The 25,429-nt window shown below is 33.6% G+C and overlaps 1 protein-coding gene and 1 long non-coding RNA gene across 3 annotated transcripts in view; one reads left to right on the top strand and one right to left on the bottom strand.

Moving 5' to 3' along the window:
* Nucleotides 1-25,429, top strand: part of PAN3 (poly(A) specific ribonuclease subunit PAN3) — a 146,116-nt gene that overhangs the window by 6,183 nt on the left and 114,504 nt on the right. For both annotated transcript variants that reach the window (XM_074216145.1, XM_074216146.1), the window contains exons 2-4: nucleotides 15,341-15,462; nucleotides 21,513-21,579; nucleotides 23,246-23,316. In XM_074216145.1, coding sequence (XP_074072246.1) covers nucleotides 15,341-15,462; nucleotides 21,513-21,579; nucleotides 23,246-23,316 — 260 coding nt within the window. The remainder of the gene's footprint in view (nucleotides 1-15,340; nucleotides 15,463-21,512; nucleotides 21,580-23,245; nucleotides 23,317-25,429) is intronic.
* Nucleotides 1-25,429, bottom strand: part of LOC141507948 (uncharacterized) — a 97,034-nt gene that overhangs the window by 3,520 nt on the left and 68,085 nt on the right. The gene's annotated exons all lie outside the window — the stretch shown is intronic.

Below are 25,429 nucleotides of genomic sequence, written 5' to 3'. Positions count from 1 at the left end.
AAGCTCCTTTCTTCCTTCTCTCTTTTCTTTAAAGTTTTAATTTTTTTTTAAGGTTTTTGCAAGCCAAATGGGGTTAAATGGCTTGCCAAGGCCACACAGCTAGGTAATTATTAAGTGTTTGAGGCGGGATTTGAACTCAGGTACTCTGACTCCAGGGCCAGTGCCCTATCCACTGCCAACTAGCCACCCCTAAGTTTTAATTTTTTTTTACTGGTAACTTTTATCTATCACTTTCATTTTTGAATCTATTTCCCTTCTCAGCTTGTTATTCCTTTTTATAACGAATTAACAAAAAGAGGGGAAAAAGCAATTTAGTAAAACCAACCAAAACATTACCTGTATATGCAGTAGTATACTCTTATATTCTCTCTATCCCCACAAAATTTCCTCCCTCTCTCCTCACCAATTCCCCTTCCCCTCAGTCAAAGGAGGGAAGGAATTGCATTTTCATAACTTTTTTTTGAGGACCAAACTTTATGATCAAAATAATTATAGGGTTGAGTATTTTTTTCCTTCCATTTACATTATTATAATCACTCTATATGTTGTTTTCCTGCTTTGATTTGCTTCACTCTGCCTTAGTTCATGAGTCAATCTATGTTTTCCTCAGTTATTTTCATTCTTATTACACAGTTATATTTGCTTAATTTATCTCTCACAATTTGTTTAGGCAGTCCTCAACAATGGCCATTTATTTGATTCCAGTTCTTTGACACCACTAAAAGTGCTGCTAGATATTTTAATATATGTGGAATCTGTTTCTCTCTCTCTGTGTGTGTGTGTGTGTGTGTGTGTGTGTGTGTGTGTAAGAGAGAGAGAGATTAATAATAGTGGGCCTGTCTTCTTTCCACAGCTCACCATTGAGTATTTCTATTTTTTGTCATGTTTGCCAATTTGCTGGGTCAGAGGAGAGACCTTTGAATTATTTCAACATTAGACTTCTTTTAGTTATTCAGAGCTATTTTTTATACAGGTAATAGTTCAAATTTCTCTCAGGATCTTGCTGGGGAATGGCTCTAAGCTTTTCCTGATTCCTAGTTTTTAGTGACTGAGCCTTCTCTCCAGTTGTGTGTGTGTATATAAAATGTATCATACTTATCAGTGAACTTTTATCTTGTTCCACATGCCTAGAATATTTTCTCTTTTCTCAATGCCATCATTTCAAGTCCCTTAGTGCACGTACTGTCTTCTTGAGAACTCAACAGTGAACATATTGTATCCACCTAATAGAATGTAAGGTTCTTAAGGGCAGCAGCTGCCTAGGTTTTATATTTGTATCCCCAGTGTCCCCTGGAAAGGGGGACAGGCAGTATAAGGATGGCAGGAGGAGAGAGAGAGAAAATATAAGAAACTTGAGGACAGAAGGTTTAGAATAGCTACTGTGGGTTATGTGATGATAGAAAGTCATTTAGGGAACTGAAACCATAAAGTGACTCAGTTTACTTTTAAATTCTAAGGATTTTAATCTGTACAAGATTAAGATACCATTAAAAACTTGATTTAACTAAATTAAAATATGTATAAATTTAATATGTTGCTATCATGAGAAATTTCAATTTTTTGACCTCATTTGTATTAACATATTTATTATAAGAGAAAAATACTTTGTAAATCATAATAAAGGTTATGTAAATATGAGCTATTACTATTATTAGTTTTTTAAAATTTTTATTTAAAGCATTGAGTTAAGTGATTTGCCCAAGGTCACACAGCCTGGCAGTTATTAAGTGACTGAGTCTGGATTTGAACTCGGTCCTCCTGACTCCAGGGCCAGTGCTCTATATCCACTGTACCACCAAGCTGCCCCTAATACCATTAGTTAAACTGTACTCATCAAAGTTTATTTTTTTAAGTCAAAGGTATACAATATTTCTTTAGCATTTGACATTTACAGAAATGTCTCAAAAGTTTGAGTAGCATTAAAAAAAACAGTACTTTGAGAATATTGCCTTTATCTTACAAATGGGACTTTGAGGTTACAAATGAGCTTGGGTTTTTGCCTAATGTCAAATCTATTCAGTATTCGACTTGAGAAATGTTTTAGTCTATCATTGAATTGTATTACTTTTTTTTCTCCTTGGCTTTTATGTATTTATCTCTTTCCACTTTCAGATTCATTGATTAATGCACAAATGGAGGGGTGAAAGTGAATGCATGTATTTTTGTTATTTGAAGAAATTCTATTAATTTAAAAAACATTTGAGATTTTTGGATTTTAAGATTTCTCTTAGAATTGATTTGTCCTAAATTCTGTATTTTTCTAAAACTTCCAAGTAACTGGAGTTGGACTTAATTGAATTATACTTTAGATTTTCAACCAAGACTAAACTCTTCCTAAGTGTGGTCTTATAGTCTAAGATTCTTGTGGTCTACTTCTAACTAGCTGAGTTCTTTTTATATGCTTTAAAGAAACAGCATTTCTCAAATGCTTAATTTGTTGAGTTAAAAACAAAAAATAGAAAAGAACTATGGTTTCACTGGTATCAAGAATTCTCTGCTGAGGAATCAACGTAGGTGGACCCTTTCTCTGCAACTGAAGAAGCCTAATCAAAGGGTTCTCAATCATTTTGTTTTTGTCATTGACACTCTTGGTAATCTGATGACCTCTTCTAAGAATACTGTTTTTAAATACTTAAAATAGAATACATGGGATTGCAAAGGAGGCCAAATATATTGAAATATAATTACCAATATATTTTAAAAACATGCTGCCATTTTCCAGGTTAAGAGCTCCTTGGGAACTGAGAGGTAAAATGATTTGCTCAGTATGTTAGAATCAGGATTCAAACCTTGGTCTTGAATGCTTTGAGTTCAATTTTATTCACTATGCCTTCCTGCCTCTTTAAAACAGAAGATGATATTTATCTTTAGCTTTAGTAGAGAGGTGATTTCATGATTCTAATACCATCCTCCATGCTTTCTCTTTTTGTATAGTTCTTTCTCCATTTTCTTAAAAGTTCTCCTATTATGTAGTATTAAATGCTTGGATGTACAACGATGAAAAAAATACTGCTCTTGCTCTTAAAGAGCTTACATTTTAATAGGGGAGATATGCTGTGCACAGATAATTACAATAAAAGAATTTGATATGAATGCAATGGGGATAAAGATGATATATAAACATTGTACTGAAAGAAAATTTATTGAGAGAGAGACCATTATCATAAATGTTGATCTAAGAAGGTTTCATGAAAGAAGAAGCTTCTGAACTTTGTCTCGAAGGGAGGAAAAATGATCTAAAATGCATAGTGGTGGGAGAGTTGCCTGATAAGGCAAAAGAATAGGTACGTTTGTTTCTGTTTTGTACTTTATATCATGGAATACCTGAAGGAGAAAGAGTCTGAAATAAGACTGGAAGTTGTTAGTGTCAGATTATATAGGAAATGAAGGCCTAGATGCTAGATGATTTATCCTTATCTAATCTTAAATCTAATCAATTAGTAGAAGCAGAGCCAATATTGGGGCCCTTGTACTCTTGCTGCCCTCAGAATTCTTTTCATAACCCAGGTCTCTCCTTTCTTAAGCACTTCAAATTCAACCTACTGTGTGCTAGTTGTTCTATTAAATGCTTTATAAATATCTCATGTGAATAGAACTTAATATATTTTCTCCACTAGCCCTTCCCCGTTTTTACCTTCCCTTTTCTGTTATCATCATATTTTTAGTTCTATAAGTTTGCAATCTTGTTATTGCAGTTCCTGATTATTTGGAGTAACAAGCATAGTAGTATTGCAATCAGTTATCAAGTTTATTGATTCTATTTCTGCAAAATCTTTACCATCTTTCCTTTTTTTTCTCTCTCACAACCCACCACTCTAGTTTAGACCCTTACTACCTCTTTCCTGGACTATGCATTACAGTGCCACTTAATTATTCTGCTTGCTTTTATTATTTCCTTTATTTCATTCTTAACATAAATGCAGAATGAGTCATATTTCACTCCCCTGTTGAAGAAATTCAAGTGGTTCAACTGCCACATGTTGCATTTGAAACCTTTTTTACTCTGACTTCTTTTTTCTAGCCTTACTGCATTTATATTTCCTTTACATTGTAGCCACATTTGTCTGCTTGCAGACTCTTTGCAGTGTCTTTAGCTTTCATCTTTGCATAGACTGCCCTGTGTCACGTACTCACTCCTTCCTTACTGTGATCTCTTAGAATCCTTAGCATCCTTCAAGGTTCACCCTAAATCACCTACATGAGTTGATAGAGGTTAATATTACTTCAGCTTCCCCTTTTCCTCCCCCCATTACTTTAAATGTATTTTAGTTTGATTTATTTGTGTACACATTGTTTTCCTCCATTGGAATGTAAGCTCCTCAAGAGACAAAAACTTCTGTTTTCCTTTGATTTCCCAGTGCCTCACACTGTGCTTATCACCTGATAAACACTTTGTAAATGCTTGTTTGTGAATGAACTTAAGTGTTAATAGTAAAAAAATCAGGTGCAAATGTCCATACTTGTATAGTGCTTAATATTTACCAGTAATTGAAATTAATTTGTAGGTGGAGCATCTAACTTTACAGTTTCAATATAGCCCTGTTTGGTCTCATTTTTTTTTTTTAGGAAGAAGAGACCAGCATTTTATTTCTCTGAATTTACCAAGTCCTTTTTCCTGATTTTGGGCTAAATCTGCACCAATTTGTACTCTTCGCTGGTTTGTGATTTTTAATACTGCAGCACTCCTTATATGTGATCCTTACTTGCTGGAAGGAAGTTGTCAATTAGATTTTGAGCCAGCACCATGTGTATAGTTCAAGTGTGCTTAACCTTCTTTTGTGTCATGGGTCTTTTTGGCAAACTAGTAAAGTCTATGGACCTCTTCTAAATAATGTTTTTAAATACATTAAATACATAGAATTTCAAAGAAAACCAGTTTTATTGAAATGCAGTTATTTATCTGTCATCAAATTAAGTTCTACCCTAGGCACTGTGGTGGTTTGAACCTAATCTTGAAGATCCACCTGAGAGTGAAAGTACCTTCAAATACTGAGGCACTATGTGACCTGGAGGAAGTCATTTAGCTTGTCATCTGTGAAAATGGCATAATTTTGGCAACTCCCTTCCAGGATTGTTAAGAGACTCAGACAATAAACCCTAAACTTTCCAAAATTTAGATTTTATTTGGATTCTACATACTAAGTCTGTTACTCAGAATAATTAGGAATTGACTATCTTTTCCATCAGCCTTCCACCCTTCTTTCCTTTACATTTTCCCTCCTCTCCACCTACTTTAGTGACACCTTTCTTTTGCTTGTGGTAAAGAAAGATTCATTGACTTTATCTAAGGTTACACAGCCAATAAAAGTCAGACTCAGCTTAAACTTGAGACTTCCTCATGTGAAGACCAGCTCTTGGTCCATTATACCATTACTACCCCACATTCATCTATTTTTTTCATGAATACGGACAAAGCTTTTCTAGTTGTTTGTTTTTAAATAGTCTTTGCTGTACTGGTTGAGCTTAAGAGAATGCCAGCACAGAAGTACTTTTTTGTTTTATCAAGGTTATATTATGGTTATAAAAATTCATTTGCCTTCCTTATTTATTTCTGGAATTACTCTTTTTTTGGGGGGGGGGTAAGGCAATGGGGTTAAGTAACTTGCCCAAGGTCTCACAGCTAGGTAATTACTAAGTGTCTTGAGGTTGGATTTGAACTCAGGTCCTCCTGAGTACAGGGCCAGTGCTATTTACTAGGCCACTTAGCTGCCCCTTGGGATTACTCTTTTTTTTTTAGTTTTTTTTTTTTGAAAGGCAGTGGGGTTAAGTGACTTGCCCAAGGCCACAGAGCTGAGGTCGGCATTGAATTCAGGTCCTCCCTACTCCAGGGCCCATGCTTTATCCACTGCGCTACCTACACGCCCCTAGAATTATTATCCATGAAGCTTCTGATACGTTAGAATAAATTATAATGAAGTTCCTCTACCAGGGAATTTCCTAAATAGATTCATGGGGTTGAGATATATTAAGACTTTTGATTACATATCTCTAATGAAATGTAATGTAAAAGATTTGAGTACATCCCTAATGTATTTCGATTTATTTATAAAATTTACATAATGTACTACTATGCTAATATGTACATTATGAAACAGAAGACATTTAAGAAAGATTAAAGATGAAATAAGCAATATACATTTTTTTTATTTTATTCATCAATAGCACCCCCCCCCCCAAAAAAAAACCTTTTTGCCAAGACCAAGAAGCATACTCTATTATTGCTTTAGTGGGAGTAGGGAATGAAAGATAGACAGCCTAAGGGGAAGGACCAACTGGAAATGACTGATGAAATGCAAGCCTTCCTGGTTACAGAGTACATAACCTGTACTGGGTTTTACTCAAGGTAAAGAGAAAAACAGGCACATGGTGACTGCAAGCATGCTCAACAATTGTGCTTCTTTTCTTCATTCTAACTTTTTTTTTGTGTGTACCTAAGTGAAATGTCTTAAACACTCCTCAGATGAATGCATTCCAATTTGGAAAACACTGGGCAAGAGATTTCTGGAATTTGATTTGTCATTGGATTGTATTAGAAATGAATTTCTGAGGTTTATCTGAATTTAGGTGACATTAGCTTACTCAGTTGGAGTAATTTTCCATAGCTCTACCACTTGGATAAATTTGGGTAGATTAATAAATACTGTTATCAAACAAAATGTTTCAAAGTTTTTGTCCTCAAAAAGATGATGGCTCTTTGTTAAATGACCCATACTTTTTTTTTAAATTAAAGATTTTATTTATCTTGAATTTTACAATTTTCCCCCATCTTACTTCCCTCCCCCACCCCCTCACAGAAAACAATTTGTCAGTCTTTACATAGTTTCCATGTTGTACATTGATCCAAATTGAGTGTGATGAGAGAGAAATCATATCCTTAAGGAAGAAACATAAAGTATAAGAGATAACAAGATCAGACAATAAGATATCAGTTTTTTCTCAATTAAAGGGAATAGTCCTTGAACTTTCAAACTCCACAATTCTTTATCTGGATACAGATGGAATTTTTCATTGCAGACAGCCCAAAATTGTCCCTGATTTTTGCACTGATGGAACAAGCAAGTCCATCAAGGTTGATCATCACCCCCATGTTGTTGTTAGGGTGTACAGTGTTTTTCTGGTTCTGCTCATCTCGCTCAGCATCAGTTCATGGAAATCCCTCCAGGCTTCCCTGAATTCCAGTCCCTCCTGGTTTCTAATAGAACAATAGTGTTCCATGATATATATATATACCACAGTTTGCTAAGCCATTCCCCAAATGAAGGACATTTACTTAATTTCCAATTCTTTGCCACCACAAATAGGGCTGTTATGAATATTTTTGTACAAGTGATATTTTTTACCCTTTTTCATCATCTCTTCAGGGTATAGACCCACTAGTGGTATTGCTGGATCAAAAGGTATGCATATTTTTTGTTGCCCTTTGGGCATAGTTCCAAATTTCTCTCCAGAAAGGTTGGATGAGTTCACAGCTCCACCAACAGTGTAATAGGGTCCCAGATTTCCCACAACCCTTCCAACAATGATCATTATCCCTTCTGGTCACATTGGCCAGTCTGAGAGGTGTGAGGTGGTACCTCAGAGAAGCTTTGATTTGCATTTCTCTAATAAGTAATGATTTAGAGCAATTTTTCATATGACTGGATTGTTTTGATCTCCTCAGCTGTAAATTGCCATTGCACATCCTTTGACCATTTGTCAACTGGGGAATGGCTTTTTTTTTAAATATGACTCAGTTCTCTGTATGTTTTAGAAATGAGTCCTTTGTCTGAAACATTAGTTGTAAAGATTATTTCCCAGTTTACTGCATTTCTTTTGATCTTGGTTACAGTGGTTTTATCTGTGCAAAAAAAGCCTTTTAATGTAATCAAAATCATCTAGTTTGTTTTTAGTGATGTTCTCCATCTCTTCCTTAGTCTTAAACTGCTCCTGTTTCCATAAATCTGACAGGTAAACTAGTCCTTGATCTTCTAATTTGCTTATAGTATTTTTTTTTATGTCTAAGTCCTGTATCCATTTGGATCTTATCTTGATATAAGGGGTGTGAGATGTTAGTCTAATCTAAGTTTCTTCCATACTAACCTCCAATTTTCCCAGCAGTTTTTATCAAAGAGAGAGTTTTTATCCTAATAGCTGGACTCTTTGGGTTTATCAAATAGCAGATTACTATAATCGTTTCCTGCTATTGCAACTAGTGTATTCCACTGGTCCACCACTCTATTTCTTAGCTCATACCAGATAGTTTTGATGACTGATGCTTTATAATATAATTTTAGATCAGGTAGGGATAAGCCCCCCCCTTCTTTTTCACTTTTTTTCAGTAAATCCCTGGAAATTCTATTTCTCCATATGAATTTACTTACCACTTTTTCTGACTCATTAAAGTAGTTTTTTTGAATTTTGATTGGTTAGGGCACTAAATAGGTAGTTTGGTTTTGGTAGAATTGTCATTTTTATTTATTAGCTCTACCTATCCATGAGCAGTTGATATTTGCCCAGTTATTTAAATCTGATTTAATTTGTGTGAGAAGTATTTTATAATTGTTTTCAAAAAGTTTCTTGAGTCTGCCTTGGGAAATGGACTCCCAGGTATTTTATATTGGAAATGATCTATTCTTAATAATAGAATAAATTTAAAGTTAATAATCTTATCCTTATTCTATGATTTTTTTTTTGTATCAGAAGGATAAAGATACACATTTGCTTGTGGATGGTGTCTCCCTTTTCTTCTCAAGGCTCTCTCAAGTTCCTTCACGATACAAAGTTGTTCTTAAGAGCAGGAGTTCTTATGCTAATCTGCAAATAGATTTTTAGGGACTCTGAACTAGGATGGGGGAAATAATTAAAACTTTCTTTCACTGAATTCTAACTGAAGTTCAGCATTTCATTCAGTTTTCAAAAAACATGATTCTGAGAAGAAATCCATGACAAAAGGTGATGAATGCCTTTTTTTGTCTGGTGCTTAAAGTGAAAGTATTTCAGTTGTTTTAACCAGGGCCAAAGTATGCCAGGTGTGTTACTTTTTTAGGTGGAGTTAGCTTTAATGCCTTACTATTCCTGTTGATTTCTTATCAGTTTTTCAGTCCATTAAAACCTTTAAATCTTTTTTTGTTACATTTTAGCTTGATGTACCTCTCTCATCTTGTAGTTGTAAAATTGATTTTTTCACTTTACATTTATCCCTCTTAAATTTCACCTTCTTAAGTTCTAATGTTTCAGCTTGTCAAAATAATTTTGAAATCTGTCATCTAGTATACTCCTAGCTTTGTTATTTGAAAATTTGATAAATGTGCCATTTATGCTGTTAAGCTTTTGATAAAAATGTTAGTCAAGGTCAAGTGCAAATCACATGGGGCATTCCACTGGGGAAGATTCCAATTCATTAACAGCAAATGCTGAAGTCTGACCATTCAGTTTGGCTCTAATTCCATTGTACCTATTGTCTAATTTATTATTCCCATTCCTTTTCTAAAGCCTGTTGTACTGATTCTGAAATCAGAGGGCCCCAAATTCAGATAACACCATTGATGATTTCTTCTGGGCCTTAGTTTCCTCAATTATAAAATGATGGGGTTAGATTGCTAGGCTTTTTTGAGATATCTTCCAGTCCTAGATCTTCGATCCTATGATCCTTTCATTCTAGAACTCTGTCAGTTCTTCTGATGAAATGCTCCAAATTCCTTGAGTTTGGTTTTCTTATGAAAGGCAAATAGTTCTTATTTTATGATCTGTATCTTCATAGCTAGCTTTTAAAAAAGCAACATATTACAGGGCCTGGAACCCTGGATTTGGAGTCATAGCTGGATTTGAATCCTGCCTCTGTAATTTTCTAGTTATGTGTTCTTGAATAAGTCATTTAACTTAATTGGGAATCTTTAGTTTACATCTGGTCAAAATAAGATTGACTTCTGTACTTTTATTTTTTTCCTTTTTTTGTTTTTTTTCTCTTTTTTCTGTACTCTCCTAATGTTTCTTCCAGTTCTAGTTCTGTGAGCTGCTGTTGCTCTTTTCTTTTTTTAAAACTCAATCTGGAGAAAAAGAGGAATAAGGCATAGAAAGGAAATTTTTTTTTTCTCCATTTGTTCTTGTAAAGGCCCAAAGAAGATCTCCCCAAATAGAAAATTATGAGACTACATTCTGTTACATGTTGAGCCAGAAGGACCTTAGCCCTAGGTTTTTTCAGAAGCAACAAGTGCTAACAATTTGAAGGTCAGTCCCTAGATTTCAGGAAATGAGTGGCACCTGAGGAGTAATCAGGCTTGAGAGAGTTTCCTGAAGTTTTTCTCTACTAAAAAGGAGGTGGCCTTGGAGGCAGGGAGGACAGGAATCCGACCTCAGACACTTGACTCTCATTAGCTGTGTGACCTTGGGCAGTTCACTTAACCCTGATTACCTTGCATCCAGAACTATCTCCAGTTGTCCTGATTCATATCTGGTCCCTGGACCCAGATGACTCTGGAAGAGAAAGTGAGGCTGGTGATTTAGCACAGCCCCTTCACTCAAATTCAGTTCATATGCTTGTCATGTCATCACCTCCCTGATGTCATGGTTTTCTTCAAAAATGAAGACAAACATCATTATCATTGTGCTACTGTCGTTTCTCATTTCTTCTCAGTTTCTGGGGATCAGCCCCAACTTTGTCACTAAGTCACCAATTTATAGAGATGAGTTTTTTGAAGCATTACTTATGTACATTTGTAAATTGGGAACTATTTGTTCCAGTGCAGCTACTTAGATCAATACATACTTATTTATTAGACTATTGTCCCTTATTTACCTCCTTGCTTTTTTCTTTCTGCTGCTTTTCTTTCAGTGCTTATCTTCCACTTCTGTCAAGATCTTTTAAGACATGCCTCCTCCAAGATGTCTTTCTAAATAAATAACTTAATTTTGTTTTTTTTTTTTTGCTTTCCTTTATTAGTTTGTATACCCATGTCAAGTGGCACAAGTGGGTAGAGTGCTCCTTAGGCCTTGGGTCAGGAAGACCTTGTTTCCAATCCTACCAGCTGTGTGAACTTAAGCAAGTCACTTAACTCTTGTTTGCCTTCTTTTCCTCAGCTGTAAAATAGGAATAATATATAACACTTCACATTGCTTCATTTCTTGTAAATCTAGATTTTTCTGAGAGTATCCTCTTCATCATTTCTTTTCTTTTCTTTTCTTTTTTTTGCAAGGCAAATGGGGTTAAGTGGCTTGCCCAAGGCCACACAGCTAGGTAATTATTAAGTGTCTGAGACCGCATTTGAACCCAGGTACTCCTGACTCCAAGGCTGGTGTTTTATCTACTACGCCACCTAGCTGCCCCTCTTCATCATTTCTTATAAGACAACAGTATTCCATCACAGTCATATGCAACAGTTTGTTCAACTATTCTGCCATTGATGGCCAACCCCTCATTTTCCAATTCATTGCCACCATTAAAAGATCTACTATAAATATAGTTTGTACATAATACGTCCTTTTCATTTTTTTTATTTCTTTGGGATACATATCTAATAGTGGTATTTATCAAAGAATATGCAGGGTTTTATAAAGCCCTTGGAACATAGTTCCAAATTCCTCTGCAGATTGGTTGGATTGGTTCACCTCTCTACCAACAACAGTTCATTAGTATCTCCATTTTTTTTCACAACCCCTTCAACATGTCTTTTTCTTTTTCTGTCGTATTTGCCAATCTGATGGGTATGTGATAGTAGTGCAGTTATTTTAATTTGCATTTTTTAATCAGTAGTGATTTAGGGTATTTTTTCATATGATTATATATAGCTTTTTCTTTGACCATTTATCAATTCAGGAATGACTCATTTTAATAAATTTAATCAATTTTTATATATTTGAGAAATTAGGTTTTTATCAAAGAAATTTTCTGTTAATTTTTTTACCCTGTCCATCCTCAGAAGTGTTTTTCTTCTCTCTTTTTATCTATTCTTGCCTTTCCTTCTAGCAATCCCTTTCCTTTGCTACTTTCCGATAGAATAAGTTAGATTTATATACTTATCTGAATGTGTGTGTTATTCCCTCTTTGAGGCATTTGTGATGAAAGTACAATTCTCTCACTCACCTTTCCCATCTTTCCCTCCTCTGTTTTGCACCTCTTTTATGTGAGATAATTTACCCCATTCTACTTCATTCTTCTAGTTACTTCTCCCATCTTAATTATGATCCTTTTAACTACTCTAATAATGAGAAAGTTTTTAGGAGTTACAAGCAAATGATAGTACTGCAAGAACATCATGAAAAAATGTTTTCTCCTCCAAAACTCATTATTTTTCAGTTTAATCTGGTTTAATCTATTTTAAAAATTGGTGTTTTTTTCTTCCTTCTTTTGAACAAGTTCTGATGAGCTGGAAGTTCAAGTATTGCCAAACTCCATCCCACCATTTCCTCCTTCATTGTAAAAACTTTTTGCTTAACTTATGTGAGGACATTTTTCTGATTCTACCTTTCCCTTCCCTCTTCTAGAACACCCTTCTTTCTTACCCCTTTACTTTTTTTTGGAGATCATTCCAACATAATTGACCATATCCATGTTCTCTCACTGTAACTGCCCTAATAATGATAAAGTTAGGAGATACATGTATAATTTTTCCTATAGAAATATAAACAATTTAACTATGACAATCCTTATGACTGCACTTTCATGTTTACCTTTTTTTGTTTCTCTTGAGTCTTGTATTTGAATGTCATATTTTCTATTCACTTCTGGTCTTTTTGTCAAGAATGCTTGAAAGCCCTTTATTTCTTTAAATATCTAATTTTTCTCCTGAAGGATTATACTCTTATTTTGCTGGATAGTTTATTCTTACTTGGAACCTTAGATCCTTTTGCCTTCTGGAATATCATTCCACTAATATGAAATCCACCAAATCTTGTATGATTCTGACAGTGGTTCTACAATATTTGAGTTTGTTACTTTCAGGATGCTTGAAAATTTTCTCTGTTTTTGGAAGCTCTAGAATTTGGCTAAAATCTTGGACGTTTTCATTTTGGGATATCTATTAGAAGATGATGGATTTTTTTCATTTTATATTTTGCCCCTGGAACTAAGATATTGAGGGGCAGGTTTTCTTGATAATTTCTTGAAATATGATTTCTAGCCTCTTTCTTTGTTCGTGGTTTTCAAGTAGTCTAGTAATAATTAAATTATCTCTCTTTGATCTGATTTTTGAGACAGTTGTTTTTCTGATGAGAGATTTCATGTTTTCTAATCTCTCATTGATTTAGTTTTATTGTCTTGATATCATCTCCTGGAGCTTCCACTTGCCCAATTCTAATTTTTAAGGAACTATTTTCTTCAGTGAGATTTTGTATCTCTTTTTCCATTTGACCAGTTCTCTTTTTCAAGGACTTCTTTTCTTCAGTTAACTTTTGTTCCTTCTTTTTTTTTATTTGCTTTTTAAAGAATTCTTCAGTGAATTTTTGTGCCTCTTGCTATTAGTTCAAGTCTGTTTTTTAAGGTATTTTCAGTATTTTTTTGTGCCTCTATTGCTAGGCTAATTCTTTTTTTTTAATACTTTCTTGGCATTACTTTTCATCTCCCCCCCAACTTCTCTTCTACTACTCTTTGTTTTGTTTTGTTTTTAGTTTTTTTTGCAAGGCAATGGGGTTAAGATCACACAGCTAGGCAATTATTAAATGTCAGAGGCCATATTTGAACTCAAGTCCTCCTGACTCCAGGGCCAGTGCTCTCTATTCACTACACTACCTAGTTGCCCTTCCTCTACTACTCTTATCTCTTCCTTTTATCCTTCCAGAATTCTTGTTGGGCTTGTTGGGCTCCAGTTAACCTTGAGGCTTTGTTTATAACTATTTTCACTTTGTTGTCTTCTTCTAAGTTTATGTCTTCTTGATCTTCCCTGCCACCCTTTTTCTTGTTTGCTCATTTTCCAGCCTATTTCTTGGAATTTTTAATTTTATCTTGAATTTTAAATTTCTTTGAATTTTATAAAGTTGGATTGTCCAAACCTGGAGGTGGTGAAGTATTAGGCTTTTTTTTTATCTTTTTATCCTGATGTTCTCAGTTCCAGGGGGTCTGCAAAGTTTTGGTGCTTCCAAGGTGGTATAATCCTGGGAAGGAGGTATGATCACCATTCTCCTGGTCTCCACTTTGGTCTTTACCCAGCACAAGTTGTCTCCTTACAATACTTATATTTAATAAGCATTTTTTGAAGTAATTGAAGGAGAGAGATTTGGGTGAAATCAGAATTGAAATTGAGGTTTTTCTCATTATGACACTAATATATATATATATATATATATATATATATATATATATATATATATATATATGAAACTGCTTAGTAATAGGAAGGCATTTGAATACTACATAATGGCTAAATTCTTCAATGTTGCCTCTTAACATGTGCTCTCTATCAAAAAGTAAGGGATGTGGCTATAAAGTATCAAAACAGTTTCATGGGAAGTTTATGCTTCCCTGTGAACATACTAGTATGTTCCAATTTAGTACAGTGTTAGTACATTTGGGTGTATCATCTGTGTGTCAGATCTATGTGTCAGCATAAAAACAAAGTACTTACCTTTAGAGCAAAGAATTTATATCAGATTTTGTGAGAAGTTAAATGACTCTGAAAGTATTCTTGGACTAGATGATTAGACTTGCTTTCTCTCAACCAGAAATAAACTCTGCAATATCAGTTAACAGTATTAAACTCATAGTCATGGAAAACTTATCCCTGAGACTCAGGAATTTTTGCATGTGAAAATCACAAAGGAGGACAGTGTTGATTTGTTAATACTAATATCAGTGACATTGTTCATACAGAACTCATTTCACTGTGTCAAGCATTCAATCAGGCACATTTATATAGAAATGATTGATCTTTTAAGGGGAGACACTGTGAAAGAAAAAGCATTGACTTGTGCAATGATTGGTATTAATTACCCCTTGATATCTGTGAAAATTCTTGATTAAAAAATATTACCCAGTTTGATTGTCCAGTCTGTTTACCACATTTGGCTCGGAATGGTTTTTGACTGTTTTAAAAAATCTACCATCTAAGGAAGATTTACTTATTTGAGGTTTTTTAAGAGTACTGTCTCTGAAATTAAGTCTAAGAGAAGAGTTCTCACAAGGCTATGAGCAGAGGCAGCGAATAAGTAAATAAACTCCTCAGGGTTCAGTACTTTGGAGGGGACACTGCATTTATAAGTTCTGGATACATTTATTTAAAAAACAACAAACTTGTTACTTTATAGTTACACCTTGTGCTGCCATTCAGATGAAATATTTCATGTTATTTTCTTACCTAGGACAGAGAAATTAGACCAATCTTGTCCTGTGAATGAAAAAAAAGTAAACAATTGAATTTTCTTTTTATTTCAGTTCCTGGAATAGATGGAGGTGCTTTAAATGATAGTGCTCTCACAGATTCCTATTTCAGCACCAGCTTTATTGGAGTCAATGGATTTGGAAGTCCCGGAGAGAACAAGTTTCCCATGATGCAGGTAATATTAGCAAGAATTTGCTGTAATTACTCTATTTAGCCATTAGATGACTGCCAGAGGTTATTCTTCACTTATATTTTATCTCAGAGGAGAAGAGGCTCTGTATTTGCAGTGTCAGTCTCTCTTTAAGTACGTGTGTTGAATCCTGGCAGATTAACTATATGATATTTCTTCTTATTCCCCCTTGTTCCCAAACCCACCAATTTTTTAAAAAAGATTAAATCAGATTAAACTGAATAAAAGGTCAGTTTTGGAGGGAAAAAGTTTTTAAAAATCAGTAGCCTAAGGGTATTAAGAAATCACATATAGGTATGACTTTCAATTTCTGTATCTGTTAAATGAGGAAAAAACTTATACATACCATGGAGCATTGTTCTGTGAAACTGTATAAATGTGGGGTGTGGTTCTTATTTTATTTCTACCCACACGCTTCAAGAGGGATATTGTTTTGAGTGTGGTTTCTTTTGAAGCAGATAGCAACACTGGCTTATTTTCCCATCCTGTTCAATTCTTTCCTTGACTTTCTGATTTACTTTCTGTGCATGGAAAACTGGTTGTTATCCTGTGTTTCTGAGAGTATCTCAGGATAGAGACATCTACCTTTGCTGGATGCCATTTCTGTATAGCATGTATCTTTGAAACACTTAGGTTTTTTCAGTTTGGGTGGTCAAATTCTTTTTGTGTTACTATGAATTTCACTAAGGAAACTGTAGTTTTTTGGGATTCAGTGCTATTAGTAGTGTCATTGGTGAGTAAGTGAATTTGAATTTGGAGAATTTTGCAAAAGATAGGGAATATTTCTTTTATTAGCATTTATTTGTGTATATATATTTTGTTTTATTCATTGTGTAATAACAGAGTCTCTATTGATTTTTATGGCTGTAGCTGTAAGATATATTACACACACACACACACACACACACACACACACTTTACTAGCTAACTAGAGCTACTTTCCTCTTTTCTTTTTTTTTTAAGGTTTTTACAAGGCAATGGGGTTAAGTGGCTTGCCCAAGGCCACACAGCTAGGTAATTATTAAGTGTCTGAGGCCGGATTTGAACTCAGGTACTTCTGACTCCAGGGCCAGTACTCTATCCACTGTGCCACCTAGCCGCCCTTACTGTTTCCTTTTGAGTGAGTTCAATATAGTGGAAAGAACATAGGACTAAGAGTCAGGAAATCCCTGGGTTTCAGTACTGACTCTGATAGTTTTTAATGATATGACCCTTGGCAAATCACTTTTTCAAGTCTGAGTTTGCTCATCTGGTTCAGCTATCTTTTTTTATGGTATTTCACTGAATCACTGTCCTGGCAGACATGTTTAATACTCAAATATTGTTTTACCTAAAGCTTTCTTTCCTTAGAAGCAGATTTCTTTTTCTCAGAGGCATGATTGGGGAACCATCTTATTGGGCATTTCCCTCAGTTTCTGGCTTTCAGCAACACAGACAATGCAGAAGGTAACCATCCTTGCCTGTCTATACTTCTCATTATCCTTTTTGCCACTGTGCCACAGATTGGTCTTATAAATATTTAGGCAGAATTAGAAGGCCCTCTTGTCTGAAATATTAGTCCCTTCGTACATATAGTAATCATTCTCCATTTATGACTTCATTCTTTTGGATTTAAAAAACTTTTTCATTTCCACGAACTGTTCATTAAAATGTAAATGCCCTTCACTAAGGGAGCTGGAGTTAACATTTAAGTTAAAAACTAAGGCCTTAGTAAGAATTAATTGATAGGCCTTTGGAAGCCATAGCATTTAGGTTAGGGATTGAGATGAGGATAATACACATTGAAGGAGAAGGCACATAAAAAGGGGAATGGGGACAAATTCTATCTTTTTTAACCTTTCTTTGTTGCCTTAGCACTTAGCAGCACACTCTCTGCCATGTGGAGGCTTTTAATAAATCCTTGTTGATTTGACTTGACATGATAAAGGGGGAGGTAGGAAAGCCTTGAAGACAAATTCCTCCCAAATTTCTCATTTTTGTGTACTACTTTGTTGTGCTTTTTTAAAACTTTGGATAATACCATCATTTGAAAAATTGCAATTGTTAGAACAGTGCTAAATATTGCTCATGTTCTTCAATGTTTATCTAATTTTGTTATATAATATATGAGATTTCATTTTAATATGTCATATACATAGAAATATTAAATATTCTTTATATATGTGCTTTTAAAGATGTTACATTACCAGTTTTAGATGTATTATGATATATTCAAACTTATTGTCCTCCTTTCAGTTTAATTTGATTTATCCTAAATAATAGGGTAAAATAGTATTATAGGAGATATCTGAAAGATAACAGGTTGTTATTTATAATGCTCCCATTTTCTTTTGAGTCCCTCTCCTACTTCCTCTGTTTTATTACCACCTGGTACAGTTTGTCTAAATTGTGAGTAAAGGTTTTATTCATTATGATATTTTTATATATATATTTTTTAAAAAGCTGTCTTATTTTTAAATAGCATAAGAAGTCATTTCTCAGCAATGTTTGTTTATTTAAATATGACCAGTTAATTATTATACTGTGCACAAAAAATTTTCACGGTAATATGCAGGTATCAAAAGTAAACTGCAGGGGCGGCCAGGTGATGCAGTGGATAAGAACACTGGCCCTGGAGTCCGGAGGACCTGAATTCAATTCTGACCTCAGACACTTAATAATTACCTAGCTGTGTGGCCTTGGGCAAGCCACTTAACCCCATCACCTTGCAAAAACCTAAAAACCAAAAAGTAAACTGCAGTAGATAAAGCTTACCTTTTCTAAGCTGAGGTAAATTTTAAAAGTCTTTTGTTTCTAGAACCTGCCCACATTCATGACTGAAGTTAGATGCCATTGGATTCTTTTGATCTTAAAAAACCTATTTGTAATGGTCCCACCCTAGAGGTGCTGGCCACATAAAATGTTCTATATGTTTAGAACCTTCTTGGTGGGGAGGGGGGTGGGGCAGGCAGGCAGCAATGAAGAAGACATGGGAAGAGCTATTAGGGAAAGGTAATCTTAATCTGTATTTAATTAAGAATAATTTATCAGGGGGTGGCTAGGTGGCATAGTGGATAGAGCACTAGCCTGGGAGTCAGGAGGACCTGAGTTCAAATCGGGCCCCAGACACTTAATAATTTCCTAGGTGTGTGACCTTGGGCAAGTAACTTAACTCCATTGCCTTGCAAGAACAAAAAAAAAACCAAGAATAATTCCACAAAATATAGGTAATATATTAGTTGACAGATATATATTGAGTGTCTACAAAAGTTAGAGCTAAAGGTTTTTTAGATACTAGAGACATTTTAGTTATTTTAATATAAAAAACATAATCTAATACTTTGCTTCAGAAAACCAACTCTGAAATGTATGTATGTATGTCATAGTTATACTTTGATTTTTGTTCTGCTTAAAACCTTATTCAAAACCTGAAAGTTTCTCTATAATGGTACTTTGAAAACTTTACAAAGGAATTTGTCAAAAATAATAAATGTCTTATTCATCAAAATTTGGTTATCAAAATGAGCTAAGGTTCCTTTCTCCCAATTTTCTATATATTTAACCCTTCTAGTTATATGTTTTGAAGATATGTTGTCTTTCTCAGAAAATTATAACTTAAGGCTTCAGAGTTTGTTATGTATAAAAGGACTGTAATTTGTATAATGGTTATGATTCTGATTTTTTTTTTTGTACATTGGAAAAATATTTTCTAAGCAATTGAGGAATTTAAAGATTTAGCACTGGACATCACCAGAGGTCTTCTAGTCTAATACCTTCATTTTTATGGATAAAGGACCTGAGGCCCATAGAGGTTAAGGGACTTAATCAAAAACATTTGAAATATAGAATTTGAATCCTTGTCCTGACTGCAGTATCTACTTCTCTTTCCATTATTTTACATTGAATGCCTCTGTAAACAAGATGTTGGCATGCTCAAACCTTGTCAGGCACTCATTGTTGAAGCATCTATATGTAGGTTTTCATTTGATTTAAAATTAACATTTAAGTTCTTGAGGTTCTTTACTAATCTGGTTTAGGTTACTAAATATACTTTAAAGTGATTACATTTTTTAAAAAAATAAACTATTGATTCTGACTATCTACCTATCTTACCTCTTCCCAGTGCAATTAAATATTGTCTATAAATTCTGTTCCCAAAAATGTGATAAAAAAATGGTTAAAACACCTTAAACAATATCACGGGCATATCCTGCTAGATAATGCAAAACAATAAATTAGGTATTAGTTACCAACAAAATGCCATTTAGTTAAATAAAAAATCTTATTCCTCAAAAATGTATAGGTAATTGAGTTTCTTGAGCTAAAAGTTCTAAAATAGATGCATTTTTTTCCTTTAAGGATATATCTTTCTCATCACATTCAACTTAGATCAATGTATACCATGGAAACAATGTAAAGACTAACAGACTGCTTTCTGTGGGGGGTGGGGGGTGGGGGGGAGGGGAAATAGGATTAGGGGGAAATTATAAAATTCAAAATAAATAAATTAAATAAATAAAATAGATGTATAGATAATTATTGGAGAAGATTAGCCAAGTATTTATGAATAGGGAATGCTAGGTGAACAGCCAGTAGGTAGTTTTATGTCTTTGAAATGTTTTAAGGTGCTTTAACCATTTTTTTCATTTATCACATTTTAGGGGAGAGAATTTATAAACAACATTTTTTTACATTATTTTAGATTAAGTAGATTATAATTATATTTAATCTGAAAAAGTTTAGAGAGATTTTTAAATGATGTTCCATGGTTCTTAATCTGAAAATAATTGTCATAATGAATATATTAATGGTATACTTTCTTGAATTGCTTCATTGATGTAATCCAGTCAGTTTGAGTGGTCTTTGGGAAGGTAATGCTTTTTGAGAGAAAAGGGATGATAACATTTCTTTATGTACATTCAAGAGGAAGATTTAGCCTTAGGAATGTTTCGTGTCAGGAAGCATAGCTCTATAGTGCCATTTAGTGATCTGTACCCATCAGAATGTGCACACACAGCATAGTGGGAAGGACAAGCAGAGACTTGCAGTTATCCACAGGGCAACAGAATGTATGATGTGTTACGCCTCTCTCTCTGGAATGAGTCACTTTAGTGAAAAACTCTATAGAAGGTCAGAGGTACTAGATAATTTAGAGGCAGTATATCATGTGAAGAGCTGCTGGGTAGATGATGGAATAGTGAATGGACCTCTCTATTCACATATCATGACACATGTCCTTATGAGTTTCAATTGAAGGAACTGGAGTGGTAGACAAAAGCTATTTTCAGTGTTGAAAGACCCTTATGTGGAAGTGAGATTAGACTTGGCCTTGGAGGGTAACTAACAATCAAGGGTAGAAAGAGGCAAATAGCACAGAAGCTCATTTGAGGCTTGATGTTAATAAAGTTTCCTAACAGCTGTTTTTAATGGTAGTTTGGATTGCCCTTAGAGGGGTGAATTCTCTTTCCTTGTAGGTCTTCAGGCAAGGCTGAATGACCATTAATTGAATACGTTGAATTGAGCATTGCATTCAGTAAGATTTGGAATATAGTTCAACTCAGAAATCAGCAAGACTTAGATTCATACTCTGAATTCCTTCAGTTTCTGAATAAGTGGAAGGATAAAAGTTCAACAAACTGAACCAGTAGTGCAGTTATTTGGACAAAGATGGAAAAATAAAAATTATTGTTTATTCAGGTATTCATTAACTCTCTTCACATGGACTGTTTCTACTTGACTTGGGGTAGAGCTTTCTGAGCTCTTATTGATCTGAACAGCTCCAATCAGACACATTGTAAATTGTCTCTCACATAGAGATGTCATTTTAGTCTTCTTCAACAAATGAAGGACAGGAACCAGCTAACCAACCAATGATCAGTAGCAGATATGAATATGAATTGTAGAAAATTAAAAGTTCCACATCTATACTTTTTGATGGACAATATTCTATATACTGAATATATTGACTGTTACTGATGAAGTTAAATTTTTAAATCACTTTCTTATTTCCCAGTTCTTCAGTTCTACACTCTTACTCTGTATCTATTATTTTTCAGAGGATGACAAATAGCAGCAGTTCCCCAAGCCTTCTTAATGACAGTGCCAAGCCATATGCCAGTCATGGTAAGATTTGAAACTTTTAAAAGGATGTTCAAATAGCTTTGTACTACTAATCTATAAACCCTTCATGCTATTTTTTTAAAGTCATTAATAAAGGGTAAAAATTTTTGTAGCATTTTTTTCAATATTTTCTATCTTGCATAATTCAGGATTTATAAAAAAAATGCTTTGAATTATATTCTAAAGTCAAACTACTGATATTTTAAAATTTCAACCCCCCCCATTTCCAATAGGAGGAATAATTCTATTAATTATTGAGTTAGATGCAGTGGTCACTAGGTTGTCCCCCCCCCCCCATTTCCAATAGGAGGAATAACCCTATTAATTATTGAATTAGATGCACTGGTCACTAGGTTGTAACTTTGAAAAATTAAAATCATTTGATAGAATGAAATGGAATACTGTTACCAGTTTTTCAGGTAATTTTATTTTAAATATTAACTTATAGTACTGTAGTACATATTTCTCCTTTTTCTTTTTGGTGCTTATGGGGATAATCAGTTTGGATTTTTTCCCTCTTTTGTATTACTAGTTATTTTACACTATTAAGATAATAATAATAATAATAACAATAATAATAATAGTAATTAAGTAGCTATATTATGGAGTAACTTATATTTTAAAGAATTTAATGTTATATGCAAGTCTAATTTAATTTATGAATTTTCTTAATTAAAAGCCTGATAAACCAGAAAAACATAAGTATTAGGCCATGGGCAACTGAAGAATAATAAATCACAAATGAAGGTAATATAGACCAATAGGTAAATAGGATTTGATATACATTTGATATACATTGATATACATGAAACAGCTATATTGTTGAAATTTGTAATATACTTTTCAGTTGCTTTTTTTTGTAACATTTGACTACAGAAGATTAGAATTTTTAACAAGGAAAATTTCAGGATTTTATTTGAACAATGCTTTAAAACATCTGGATTTTGATGTAGGAGGGAGACATGGTAATACAATGAGTAGAACACTGATTCTGGAGTCATGAGAATTTGAGTTTAAATCCTGCCTGTGATTATTACAGCCTCTGTGACCTTGGCTAAGATACTTAAACTCTCTAGGTCTGAGTTTCTTTATTTATATAATGAAGGGATTTGGAGATCCCTTTAGGTCTGTTTCCAATGATCTGATGTTTATCCAGTTTACTCAATTCTTACCTTCTTAGTATGGAAATCAAACTTATGATGATTGTAAAATGTAGGAAAATATGTATTAACTTATATAAAAGATGCAGCCTAAATAATAATGGAATTTCAGAAAAAAACATAGCTTGCAATGAAGTGGCACAATCTTAAAATTGGTCTCATAATTGAGAGCTAAAATTCGTTTTAATCATCAAAATTATCTTTGTTTCTTCTACATTTGCTTATTATTGTTCTTTCCTTTTTTCCCAAATTTGTCACATCATTTGGCTAACTTGACAAAAGACTTTACATGTGTAGGTCCAATAAATATTTCTCCAAGTATTATCTTTGGAGTTACTTATGTATCTGATTTTTCTTCAAGCCTGAAATACATATTTTATTAGCTTATAGTGTAAAAATAATTAGGAAGTACAAAAGAGAGGGACATTTGCTTTTTGAAAAATTAGGGATATATTGTTGTATTTGATAATCTAAAGTGATAAGATAGAAACTTTATTATTACTTTCCAGATCCTTTAGGTTCACCTGGTTCATCCTTGTTTAATGACTTTGGTGCCCTCAGCATCTCTCAGAGGAGGAAGGTAGGTTACTTTTAGGTTATGAAGTAAAATGGTTGAAGAATTAAAAATATCTGGTAAATATTTGGTGAGGTTGGGCTTTTTAGCTTTATTTTAAAAATAGGAGAAAGATACTTCCTGGGATGCATTGTTGCTCTCAATTGCCTTTCTATTCCCATCTTTTCTATGTGTGGAATTACCTTTGACCTCTGTGTATGAAATTGATAAACTATGGTACATTGGGACAGAATTCTTGGTTTTTTATCTTTTTTTTTGACATTTTATTTTAACATATACTGTGTTCTTCAATTTAGAACATGACTGTCACTCTGGAATGACTTTTATTCTATTATTATGAGCTTTTCTAAGTATCGTCTTTTGACCATGTTTTATGACTGTCTTGCTTTGTTTGAGTTTCTAAGATGCTATTTTTTGAATTCCTGAAACTATTGAACAACTGTAATACCACAAAGGAAACTTAAAATTTTTGTGTTTTTAAATATATAGTAATGTATTTTTGAACCTTTTAAAATTATATTAAAACTAATTTTAGAAATTTTAAATATCTAAAGAAAAATTTAGATATCTCACTATAAAAGCACTAGATTTGTTGCTAGTTATTTGGAAACATTAACATTTTTTGAAAAATAGAAGTCAAAAGATTTTATAATATTTTTCTCCATGATGAATTTTCAGTAAAACCTTTAGTATTTTTGGTAAACACTTTTGTGTTTTGTTCTCATTAACATTTAGAATATGTAAATGGTTAGAAACTTTTTTTTGGAAATGACTGTTTGGATTAGTATGCCTGGAGAAGGAAAACGTGTATAGGATAATTTTAACTTCAGAAAAATAGACATTTTGATATATCTAAGATCTTTCTCATGGCTCGAAAGTTTGTATCACCCAGCCTTCTTGGAGTTTCTTCTTCTCTGCTTTATAGACACACATCATAGGGATACCATACTTTTCCAAAATAGTTCATTGCCAAATTTGTTATTTAAAAAGAGAGCCAGTACCAGAAAGTGCAAAACAAAAGTTGTTAAATACCTCAAATACTAAGTGGTGCAAAATCTATGTACTAAAACTGGAGGTATGTTACTTAAAGAAGAGTTTTGAAGTTGGAGCCTAGTTATTCTTGACCTGACTCACAGTTATAATATATGTATGATTATGGTTTTTCTTCTGTAGCTGATAAAAGTAGAATTGAAGGAAAAAAATAATGCCTACAAATAGTTCTTTTGAAAAGCATGAGAAGTAGTAGCAGTCAACTCAACAAGAGCAGATAGAGAATCTATAGAAATCAAACACAAGAAATGAAGATATACAGTCTAGATAGGATGTTTAATTTTAGTTACAAATAGTCTTACATACCTCAGTGGAACCTGTGGGCCTCATTTTTATTAGGGTATATAATATCCTAGTAAATACTATATATAATATTTGATATTAGCCTTCAGTTATCAAGAAAATATTTAGGTTATATTTTACTTTGTTTAAAATGACAGTGATGTATGTAATTTATTTAGATAGATAACTTTTATATAAAAGACTTTAGAAAGATATATTGTGAAATTAAAAACAGCCAGAAGATAATCAATTAAATGATTTGAGTCTGGGCTCAATGAGGAAACAGAATCAAAGGAGACATAGGAGAATGTAGTAACTGAAGGACTCTTATAGATGCCTGTGTTTATTTATACGTATAAATTCAGTTTTGTTTAAATTTCAGCTTAAAATTATTTTTAAAAAATCTACCCAAATTGATCGAAATAAAATTTGGTATTAAAAGGGCTAAATCCATACATATTTGGAATGCCTAATTTTCTTCAGTGACACTTGATGACTGGGGTTTATTAAAAAAAATCATCCAGAAAAGTGGGAAACATGACAGATTAGCCAAGGGAAAGTAAAAAGAAATGCTATAATTTTTTAAAGGATAAGGATAAGGATAATTTTTTAAAGTTATCAGTGGGGGCGCTAGGTGGCCAGCTCCAGTCCTAGAGGCAGGAGGATCTAAGTTCAAATCCAGCCTCAGACACTTTATAATTACCTATCTGTGTGACCTTGGGCAAGTCACTTAACCCCATTGCCTTGCAAAAAAAAAACATCAAACAAACCAAAAGTTATCAATGAG

Source organism: Macrotis lagotis, chromosome 1, assembly GCF_037893015.1.
Source record: "Macrotis lagotis isolate mMagLag1 chromosome 1, bilby.v1.9.chrom.fasta, whole genome shotgun sequence".
Taxonomy (NCBI): domain Eukaryota; kingdom Metazoa; phylum Chordata; class Mammalia; order Peramelemorphia; family Peramelidae; genus Macrotis; species Macrotis lagotis.
Note: the sequence above shows the minus strand (reverse complement) of the source record. Positions and strands in the feature narration are given on the sequence as shown.